General features: G+C 43.1%; 1 protein-coding gene across 1 annotated transcript; it reads left to right on the top strand.

Annotated features, from left to right (window-relative positions):
• The first annotated feature begins 7,446 nt into the window (after positions 1 to 7,446).
• LOC101163128 (toll-like receptor 1) lies at positions 7,447 to 11,376 on the top strand. Its single transcript, XM_004083114.4, has 2 exons — positions 7,447 to 7,650; positions 7,748 to 11,376. The coding sequence occupies exons 1-2, from the start codon at positions 7,637 to 7,639 to the stop codon at positions 10,212 to 10,214; spliced, it is 2,481 nt and encodes an 826-aa protein (XP_004083162.1). The 5' UTR covers positions 7,447 to 7,636; the 3' UTR covers positions 10,215 to 11,376.
• The last annotated feature ends 697 nt before the right edge of the window (positions 11,377 to 12,073 follow it).

Consider the following 12,073-nt stretch of genomic DNA (forward strand, 5'->3'; position numbering starts at 1 on the left):
CACACAAACACACAATTAAAGCCGTATTATTTTCCATAAAACATTCCTCTCCCTACAAAACAACAGCAAGTATTGTACTTGTGTTTATTTCAAGGAAAGTGTCCACCCTCAATACACACATTAAATGCAGCTTAGCCAAAGTTAACACAGCGACTACCCTGGAGGTCAGATACCCCCTCCACACACACTCTCTCTCTCTCTCTCACCCTTTTCTCTCCCTCTCTAACACACACAACTACTCAGTGACGTGCAGTGAGGTTGATGGTTGGCAGATTTACGATGATAAAAACTGAATGTTTCACTGTTCATCCAACAGTTTTTAACTGGTAATTCTTTGTATCTCAACATTCCTCTTTCACTAGCTGCATGATTACATGGACAAAAGTAATCAGAAAGAACGCCTGATCGGAAGAAAAATGCGTCACGTAAACACGCCATTCGGAATAGTCTGCCCCGATCAGACTCGTTCGGATCAAAAAACCTTTCCGATCGAGATAGGTGGGTTATGCCGATTGTTAATCCGATCGTTGTGAGTGTAAACTGTTAACTCCGATCGTGTGTCACTACTGCTCTGGTTTACGTCACGCATAAATGGTGCGGTGCTTCAGCGAAAGCTTTGGAGCTCATACATGACTGGCCGGCTGCTCCATGCGAGTGAACCGTGTCTGTGAGCAGAGCAGCCGGACTTATAGCTTTGTGTTTGCGGACAGGGCGGTGGTGCTGTGTTGCGTGTGCGCTCCTGGGGGGAGGCTTCCGACCCCGCCGCTCTGGGTTAGCGGCTGACGGACTCAGGAGAACCTTGTGTCCGAGCAGAGCTCGGGCCACCAGCTCACACAGCGGCTTTGGGTGTGTGAGGTTTTCAAAGGCAGAAATGTCGCTCAGTCCTTAGATACCGTTCAAACATTCACGTGGATTTGTGTTTCCAGTCGTGTCCCGACAAAATAAAGGCTGATAATATTCCCACATATTTACGTGCAGCCAAGATGCAGATTGCTGCATTTCCTGCATCGATTTTATGTTCATCAAACAAGGCTAATGTTATGCGTGCGTGTCAGCCTTCTAATAACTCTGGCTTCTTCCAGCTCCGTTCTTCCACAAAAAAAAGCACCGACCACAGGGATCAAAAATAAAATAATGAGCGAACAGGCGCTTCATAATAATCATAACAATAATAAAAGCACATTTAGAAGATCGTCCCGTATATTACCGAGCTGCTACATAAATGTATAGCTCACTTTGTTTACTGTGGGATTCATTTCCTCTTCCGGTATTTTCAACACTACTGAGCATGCCCAAATGATTTATTCCGATCGAAAGTGTGACCAGGTGAACGTTCGTTCTAATCGGAAAAGGTTTTTCTGGGCCCATGTACACGGTTGAATTTTTATCCGACCATTGATCCGATCAAGATATTTGCGCATGTAACCGCGGCTATTGACTCTTACACCTGGACAGAGCATCCATCTGGTGTCTGAATAATTCCTATTCACAATAAACACGTTACATACATTGCACTCAACAAATGACTTTCACAAAACTCCAACTTATTAAAAACATACAGTTTTTAGAGTTTTTAATTTTCGTTTAACGTTTTGTTCTTTTCTGCCATGAACAATTTTACTGCTTCCAAAAGCTTGTAATAATAAACATAGTGACTTGCCATTCCGTTCAGTAAAAAAGTAAGACTCTTCCCATTCTTCCAGAAACGTCCTGTGTTTATCTTTATACTCTGAATTTCACCATTTTGACCATGAGGGTAACAGTCTGCACGCACATCAAATGTTTAGTAATTTCTTCCGACATTGGGCGTAACTCGTGCAAATGATTGCCGGTCACTTATGTGTTGGGAGCAGAATCAGAACACACATAGTGCCAATTTACTCTTATTATTTATTTTTAATACCCTCTGATGGTTATGAGTACAGTCCTAAAGGTAAACAAATATAAAATCAGGCTTAATAAATAATTTACTGCTATGACACAGCCATGACCAGTCCACCACATGAGACTGCACATTCACAGAGAGAGAGTAGCAAATACAAAGTTATATTTCATACTTTCCTATACTGTATCTGTGCCTATTTCTTTGAACACACCCACACACAACCAAACAGCATGAACTTCCTTTCTGCTCATAGCCCCCCTCACTTATGGTGACAAACTTTACACCCACAATTCCCCACTTCCCATGAGTCTTAGGGGCTAAGGGCGGGGCTAACCCCAGGGTCGCTACAATGTGATGAGACGCAAAGAGCCGCATGCTTATTGGCCGAGAGCCGCATGCAGCTCGAGAGCCGCATGTTCGTCACCCCTGATATATATGGAAATAGCTGACTCTGAAAGTCTTAAGAAAAGCAGGCGATATAGACCATTAAAAATTCAAGTAGAGTAAAACATAGACCTAAAAACATAAATATTTAAGGACTTAAAAGGAGGAGCTCCAAAATGGTGACTGGTGAGAAAAAGTGCTGTGCATGATGAGGATTAGAATGATTTTATTCTGGAGAGATGAGAGATTACTGATTGCGGCTTGTGCCCGTCTGGATTTTTTTTTTATCACTTTCATATGTCGGAATGGAGTTGTGGAATAAAAGGTCTGGATCAAGATTCACCAGAATTTGCACCGCTTTGACATTTCACACCAAGCCTCTTCCAACTGTGCGGGGCGGACATGCGCTAGTAAACAGTAGAAAAACAAAAGAAGAAGAAGCCCCTCCCTGCCGCTCCCTGCTTGTCTGGTGCTGGTCTGGTTGAACACCACAGGCTAAATCTGCGTTCATGAAACCGTTTATGGGGCTTTCTTGAACGTGCAACACATGCCTGGTGTGAATGTAGCATAAAGGAGCAGCATCTGAAGTGAAGGACTGAGAGGTACTTCACAGACCTCTGGAGAAACAGCAACAGGAAACTTCTGAATCAGACATTCGGGCTCCAACATCGTGAATCAATAAAATCTGCTTTGTCATGTGATGCTCAGAAGCACATAAAAGGGAAACTAGACTTCTAGATTCTGTGTCCATGTTCGAGTTCTAGAGATGATAGTCCAGTAGTAGTACAACCTTAGCCTCTGGAGGAACACTGTCTATGTTTTAAAGGATCTGCTCTGTACTTTCCCCCCTTCCACTACTAGATTAGGAGACGTATGTGGTCATGTGATCTCTTTATAAACAGAGCAGACTCCTCTGACTATAACCAGGTTGCTTTTACCACCAATTCTGATCATGAATTTAATGGACAGAATTTCTTGGTGCAGCCAAATAGAGAAAGGGTTTGGTTGCCTGGGTGGTCTAGGAATCCATTTCCACTTTTTACAGATGATTTGATCCATTTGGCTTCATCTGAGACTAATGTCCCGGCAGAAGGTAAAGCATGTGGGCTCTGGTTTTGGTCGCCATAAACAGAGACATTCCTCCATGTTTCATGCTGACTTTTCTGTAAAATAAAGGAATTGAGAACTTCTCAATTGCCTTGATTCAAGCATGCAACAATAGTTTACTCTCCAGCTCCAACTGCTGTACCACTGAGTCATAGTCTGCCTTCTCTTCCCTTCTGAAACTGGTCAAATTCTGCACTTCCTTCTCTCTTTGCAGATCAAAATGCTTGATTTATGGTAAATTCTGGAGTTGCATTACTGTAAAACTGAGGGTTACATCAGGCAATAGACCTGCACTGTTAATGTCTTTCTGAGGGTCCATCCCGGACTTTCCCTGATTTATTTTAAATGGAATCAAAGATTTTCTGTTTGAAAGACCTTTTTTTATTAAGTCCAAGTTAGAAAATTAAGGATAATTAAGACTTTGTTAAAGTAAAAAAAAAACAATTGCTCTCTCCCAATTTGCTTCTGTGCAAATAAACCCAAAAAAGCTGTTGACATGGTCACAGCAAAAGCAGAACGACAACAAACCTTTAACGGTCATTAATAGTCACATGCACCCGTCCATAAAGGTGCTGTGGGCTTTTGGGTTGTCTGGACCAGTGAAGAGTCGTAGAGAGAAGCAACCGCATTTTAAGGGGAACGCAGGTGTGTCTTATAGTTCCCTTGAGGCTCGTCCCTCAATGGAACATCATGAAAATGGAATGTACCATTGTCATGCGTGTGGTAAATGTATTGTGAAGTATATGTAAGGCTAATATAGGTCGCACACATGTACTGTGACCTTATGCCACACTCTAGTCATTAGTGATGTGCGTGTTGCGTGCCACACGCAAATGCTGCATGCATGGAGTGTGCAGGTGATACTCAAGTGCTCATGGGGCGCCCGTACGATGACTGCACCCTTCCATGTCGTGTAAGTGTCCACTGGGACCTCTCATTCACAGTGTGCTCTAAAAAATGTGCCTATTTTCAGGGTTCACAAAGCGGTCCATGACCTTGATATTTCGTGGGGGGACACTTGCCTGCCCCCTACAGGGTTGTCCAATTTTTTGCCTGTAGACAGCCCAAATCCACCCATAAGGGCAGTTGTGACTTGGGGCTTAAATAATTACTTTTCACACACTGTTTGAGCGCAAAGTGTTTTGCTGAATGAATTCCTCCAGGTGAACACAAGTAATTATAAACTAAATCAAGTGTTCAAACAAGAGAGACACACAAAAAACGTATCACACATAAGGAAACGCAAAGCAAGGCAATTGTCCAAAAAAAAAGGATATGACGGCTAATCAACCATGTTTAAAATAAAACAATGATTTTTTTTGTAAAAATTTATCAAAAACACAAAAATATTAAGTAAATGAAAATACACATGGATAAACAACAGAAAAGACCTGGATTTAAAAGAGGATAAATTGATTGATCCCTGTTAATTTTTCAGTCAAAAACCTATCCAAAAATCAAACCAAGATGCACAATCCTCATAGATATTTACCGTAATTGAAAGGCAATATATTATAAACTATTTTGATTCAGGATTATTTTTAACCCACATTGTTATTTTGGTATGTTGGAGGAATGCTGCAAGGCAGTTACTGAGGAGATGACTGCTATGCTAAGAAGGTACGCTGAAACGCTGACATATAGTTTGTTGGGAAAACAAGTGTGAAGCAATATGCATCACGTTAAAAGTTTTTATAATGAGGCTTCATTCATCCAACCACATTCCATTATTCCGTCTACAGTGTACAGTGGCTGTTTTCGTCCAGTTGTTTTTTTCGCTCCAAGCACATAGCCTATTCAGACCGAGGATACTCAGAGCCAACCAAAGCTCAATCTGATTGGAATTGAACTGAGACCAACTCGAAAGATGGGTTCCTGGTCCAGTGTGCGCTTGGGTGTATTCAAACTAAAAATTTGTTTCAGGTTATTGGGGGAAATTAACTCTTTGGAGCATCTTCTGTAGTGCAATTAAACTGCTCCTTCCAGTTGTGTGAAGTAGTAGTTGCATATTTGGGCATTTTCTGACAACAGTAGTGTAGACTATAGACTGTTTTAATGTTGTTTTACCAACAAATAAATCATGGAACAATGAATTATTAATATGTTTGCTTGGTCAGGAACCACACTTGCTGGTTACACAATTCAGCTGAGTTGTATTTGTTCATGAAAGTTGAGGAAGTGTGAGCCACGTAAATCATGTGGTGGCACAATTCGGGTGTTTCCAAAATCGTTATTTTAAATTGGCATAAAAATATTGTTTTTTATTATGGACATTTCCTTTGTGGAAGAGGAAGTGCTCTGAGCAGCAGCCCATTTCTTTTGTTTTCATTTTTAAGACTTGGAAGAATAGAGAATAATTTTATGTCATTCTTTCTTTTATCTTGGTCAATGATCCTTTAAAAAGTCAATTCTTTGTCTTTTGGTTTGCTGTGGGTGGGATGAGGTCAGTTTGTTTGAATTTGAGACTTTGTCTTTACAATGACCATTTGGATGATCCAGATTCTTCAAGTGAATGCTTTATGCAACCCAGCCAGAAAAAAAACTGTTTTATTTCAGGTACGAGTTTATTTACAAAGCACCTGTTCTTAGTTCTAAAAACTATCAGAGTGTTTAATAGGTTATCACTAATTTTTATTTATTCTGAGCTTATTTTATTTGTGACACAATAAGTCAGTCGGAATAGAAGACTGAACAAAACCCGAGCTTGTTCTTCTTTGCTTAAAACCGTGACTAACAGAAAGAAATTTTGACATCTTTAATGATCTCATGCAAAATTATAAAGAAGTATCTGAGCTTTCAGACATTTTTTTTTACAACATGGTTTTATAAAATTTTGTTAAACAGCTGACTAGCAGGTCTAAAAAAACTAGGGTATCATCAGCATATACAGATATTCTGTGTAAACTCCAAATCCTTTCATTTAGAAATGTTGTTCACACAGCTACGACATACATTTTGTACATTTTCCACAAATTAAATTTTGGTCTTTTGCGATGCACACAATATGTAATTCATAAGTGTTTCTTGCCATTGACCGATGAGTTGCAAGTGTCCGTCAAGGGTTTCGGCCGATGGGTCTTTATCATGAATTCTGTTTTAATCTGTTTAAATTTTTTGTTTGGTAGAGAATTACACAGTTTATGCGTATTTTACATAGTTTACACACAATTATGACATGAATCTTACACAATTGTGTGGGATTTTTGCAAGATGCATATGCAAATTTGTGGCTTTCCATGATCGTTCCACGTATGTCTAACAGACTTTTCCCGCATATACCACCGATGAATAACTTTTATATTGTGTATATGGCTCACATTTCACTTTTAAATTATGCGTGTGACGTCACCCATAGAAAAAGGTTTACTTGCATCTTCAACCAAATAAAGTCAATTAAGTCACCATTTTCTTTGGGATACAGACATCGAAATGTTGGAGCCAAATTACATCAGTAAGCAGTGATTGGTCCAAGTCAGTCGAGTCAAAGCTGGTATGGCAACCACTCTCAATCAGGAGTGAGCTTGTTGGAAGGCCACGGGGGGGGAGCTACACAAAATTTGTCAATCAAAGGTTTTGAACAGTTGACGTGAGACCGCCTTCTTTTATCAAGGCATCTGATTGGTCAGTTTGTAACTAGAGTAAAAACTCGTCCTGTCGTCCTGTTTGGAATATTGGGGGGGAGGGGTCATTCAGTCGAGTTCTCATTTACTATTAATGTTACATACAGATAAGTCAGCTGGATTCACAACTCAGATCAAAAATGACATTCTTTAATAAACAGCGCTCAATCCAAATTATGGTTCAATGACTGATTTTTCTTTTTTCAAATAAAGAGCGCTGGGATCAAAGTTATTTTTTATACTTTTTTTTGGTGAATATGTTCTCTGAGAAAACCTGTAAAGTCACGGTGCAGTACATCTCTAAAGCATTTGTTTGATGTTGTCTAGACCTGTCTCATTTCAGGAGAAGTCTCAAACAAGCTTGAATCCTTTCGAAGCACTGATGTTGGCACATTGGGTCTTTAAAACAAAGACTTTGATGATGATTTCCAGTTTCATGGTGTAGACAGCATGTTTTTCTTTTGGGCTTCACCAGCTTAGAACTTCCCCTTTAGTAAGTCACACTCATATGAAAGGAGAGCAGAGGGCAGAAAGGAGAAACTGATTTAGGGAAGGAAAGACTTGTGCTTTTGACAGCAGCAGATCAGAGTGCCGAGGGGAACCGCCGGCTTAGGTCACAGCTGCTGCCGTTTCTAAAGTCATGAAGTTGCAGAGGTAAACCAGCTTCTTTTATGCGTCACATTGCTTTTTCCTACCTTGTGCTCTTTCACTTATGTTCCACCTACTTTTTCCAAACTCTTTGGTGTTCCAGGCCAAGCATTGCTCCAGTGATTGGGGCCATTTTCGTGGTGGCTTTTCTGAATCCTGTGTCCAGAGCTGCAGAGACAGATGACAGAGGATTTCAACTGTGTGGCGTTCTGAGGCGAGGACTGAAGGACTATTCCAACCATAACCTGACCGCTGTCCCTTCCCATCTTCCCCACAGCACACAGTATTTGGACATTTCTTACAACCCCATCCACAGGTGGGACGCAGATCAGTTTTTTGGATTGTCCCAGCTGTGCTTCCTGAAAGCAACCCACTGTGGCCTACGGGTGATTCCCCCCACGGTGTTCAAACACACACCGGGGCTTAAAGTCCTCAACATTTCTCACAACAGCTTGTCTTTCATTCCAGCAATTTCACTGAAAAGGCTGCAGGTTTTTGCTGTGGACAATAATCTGTACAGCAGCTATAAGATTCCTGCTTCCTTTCGGGATCTAAGAGCTCTGGACTTTCTGGTCTTGGGAAGCACAGCGGCCACAACGGTTCGTTTTCATGACTTTGATGCGCTCGTGAATGTTTCCCTGAACCATTTGTTCTTGGGGGCTGGAACTCCGTGGCGAAAATATGATTCTGGTTCTCTTGCAAGAATTAACCTCCAAAACATTTCCCTCCACGTGTCATTCTGTGAGGATTTCATCATGTTGGACAACCTTCTAAGGGATTTGGCTGAGGCACGAGTAAGGTCAATTCGATTCACATCTGTATTTCTTGACACCTGCCGTGTGACAGGAGACCCCTTCTTCAAGCTGAGGACGATGCCTTTCCTGCAGAGACTCAGCATTGAGAGCACATGGATCAACAGTTCATTCATGGAGAGTTTCGTGAAGAACGTGTGGCTCTCCTCTCTTCGTGAACTCCTGTTTGTTAACATCACTTATAATGAAGACACGGCGGAGGGGTTTCAGCTCCCCACCATAAACCAAAGCATCAGTCTCCGCTCAGTTACCTTCAACAGTGTGAACCATTACCAGTACAAATATCCGACTTTCAACATGAGTTCCAAGGCCTTCTCAGAGCTCACGTATCTGAGGTTTTCAGGCACCGGGATGAACATTTTACCCTGCGGACTCATTTCAACTCTACCGTCTCTGGAAATGCTTGACCTGTCGGACAACCTCTTGTCAGAGTCTGGCTTCTGGTGGTTTCAGTGTTCATATGCCTCCACCTTCCCAAAGCTGCAGAAGCTTTCTTTGAGCAGAAATAGATTCATTAGTCTTTCATTTATCTCTAAGAAAATGCAGCAAATGAAGACACTAAAATCTCTTGACCTCAGCTTCAACTCGATCCATTTGGATGGCGCATGCTTCTGGCCGGCTCAGCTGACAGAACTGAGCTTGGGCAACAACAATTTGGGCAACGCTGTGTTCAGTTACCTGTCTCCAAACTTTGTAAAGATTGACTTGACAAAGACAGGAATAACAGCCATAACACAGGAAGTCCTGTCTCGCTTTCCCAAACTGGAGCAACTCACACTGAGCTTTAACAGCATCCAGGTTTTCCCTGAAGATCTCAGCGTCCCAACTCTGCTCAGGCTCCATGTGGACCAGAACGCCATCACCTCTGTGTCCAGAGAGGCTTTAGCGGGGCTGCCCAGACTTCAGACACTGATCGCTGGGAACAATCCCTATTTCTGCTCCTGTGACATCCACTGGTTCATTACTGCTTTCAATAAGTCCTTACTACCAGACTGGCCATTCGATTACACATGCAGCACGCCGCCTTCCCTCACTGGACTGTCTCTGTCTGAGTACAAAACCAGCAAGCTGTCCTGCGAAATGTGGCTTCAGTCTGTGGTGGCTCTGCCTGTGCTAACAGCCGTTTGCACAGCCATCAGTGTCATTTTCTGGAAGTGTGACGGAGCTTGGTACACAAGGATGCTGTGGACCTGGATCAGGATGAAGAGGAGAGGCAAGAAGCGTTCTAACCTGCTGAAGAACGCCTCATTCGACTATCATGCCTTCATCTCGTACAGCCACCAGGACTCCAACTGGGTGGACAGTCAGCTGGTGCCCTCTCTAGAAGGAAATGGTTTCTCCCTCTGCGTCCATGAGCGGGACTTTGTCCCGGGTGAGTGGATTCTGGATAACATCATCAACTGCGTAGAGTCCAGCTACAAGACGCTATTTGTGCTCTCCAAACATTTTGTGCAGAGTGAGTGGTGCAACTATGAGCTCTTCTTTGCGCAGCACAGATCCATCAGCACCCAAAGCGACTCCATAGTCTTTGTTCTGTTGGAGCCAATCCCACCAGACTCTCTTCCCAAGAGGTTCCTGAGACTCCGGAGCTTGTTGAAGCAGCAGACCTACCTGGAATGGCCCAGTGACGAGCGCAAGCAGCAGGTTTTCTGGGCGAGTCTGAAGTCTTTGCTGCACATGGCAGACAAAGCGGTGGTTCTGAGGGATGCAGCACAGGACATTTTAGATAGAATCCCTCTGCTGACAGAGCAAACGTGACAATCTCAGTGAAAATGTTTAGTTCCTGCTTTTTCCAAGTGAACAAAAAAAGACATTTAACTGTAAACCCGCAGCTGTGTTTGGGGGAGGTTCTGCGGAAAAATGTGGTAAAAATCAATTTTTTAATTTTTTTTTTTAATTTTTGGTTCATACATTTTTACAGTTAAAAAAACATGAAACACGTGTAGTTTAGTTAATTTGTTTAACATAACAGTCCCCCCCCCCTTGTTTTTTTTTAATGAATGCAATTCTGTAAAAATAAAAGCTGGGAAAAAAAGTTTTTTCCCCACTGCTGGCTGGTTGTTATGGACACAAAGGATACTTTTGCGACTTTATTATTATTTTTTCATTCTATTGCATAGTTTCAGCCCATAGAATTTAAAGGCCCCCAACCCCCCTAAATGAATTCAAGTTGTTCGTGTGGTTCTTGTATTGCATTCATAAAACTAATGTAAGCCATACGCCCTTATGACGTACAGATTATAAGCGCCTTTCACCACACACTAGTCAAGGGGTGTCAAAACCATTTTAACTCAAGGGCCACATGGAGTCAAATCTATTCCCATGTGGGTTGGACCAGTAAAATTGTGGTAAAAACAGCAACTTCCGATCAATATAAAATATATGGCTGTAGCCTGAAGACAGTGTATCCAAAATAGTAAAAGCACAGTATTGTTAATAATTCTATAATCTGCGGCTGATGGGTATCAGCGGGTCTTTGGATCACTGGTTACTGGTCAGACAGGCGTTTGTCCGGTTGGGCAGTGTCCTGTTTGATGTAGTGATAAAAAGTGTGGGAGCCCCACAGAACTCACATCCTGAGTGGCAGCCACATTCAGGATGTGATTCAAGTGCTCATCCTTTGGCCTTGTTTTATTTATTATCACAAAGATATGTGGTTTCAAACACACACAACAATTTTGCTATGACCAGTCAATGCTGGCTCCAACATGGCGGCATCCATATTGCAGAAAAATGGTGACTAAATTGATTTCATTTGGTTGAACCAGAGGCAAACCATTTTTATGGGTGACATCACACTCGGTCTATAGTCAGTGGTTCTCATAGATCCAAAGATGCTGCTGCTGTATCAAATGATGAAGTGACTGCAAACGGTTGCTCCTCCCTGGACCAACCGTGGGCCGGGCGGATGGCTGCCTGGAGTGCGGAGCGGGTCTCCCTTGGGGGGTCCTGGCTCGTACCTGGGGTGGGGGCGGGGGGATGCCCGGAACTCCTGGGTGGTGGTGGGGTGCTTGTCTGGGGCTGTGGGGGTCCTTCTCCGGTGGGGCCCTGCGTTGGGCGCTACCGGCGCGGCGGGGGGGCTGCTCTCCTGGTTGGGCTGGGGCGGCGCTCTCTTTCCCTCCGTGCATCCCTGCTCTCTGGCTCTGGGGGCCTTGCGGCGGTCCTGCTGGCCCTGGCCTGGGTGGCGGGCTTGGTCGCCCGGGCGGCGGTTGTTCCCTGCCGGTTCTCGTGTGGCGTTGGGGGGATTTCGGCTGCCACTGCTGCTGCGGTGGGGGTCTTGGGGTGGGGATGGCTGGGCACTCTCCCTCCTTCTTGTCACGTTCCACCATCCATTTTAGAAGAACATAAACACTCACCTGAGCACAGGTGTTAGCTCACCTTTGCACTAACAGTTTGCATGATTGAATGACTGAAATATTTCACACTAGTTGGTTTTAAGGCATAAGTATGCGTGTGAACACTATCTGTTTTGTGTACATGTCGACAGGTGGACATTTTTGCAGCTAGCAGGTGTGTTTATAACATTTGAGTGTGTGTGTGGATAGGCCCCGCCCTTTTTGTACTACATTTGAACCTTACCATAATGATTAACAACCAGTAAACTTGTTGCTTTATGC

This window comes from Oryzias latipes, chromosome 23 (genome assembly GCF_002234675.1).
Source record: "Oryzias latipes chromosome 23, ASM223467v1".
In the NCBI taxonomy this organism is placed as follows: domain Eukaryota; kingdom Metazoa; phylum Chordata; class Actinopteri; order Beloniformes; family Adrianichthyidae; genus Oryzias; species Oryzias latipes.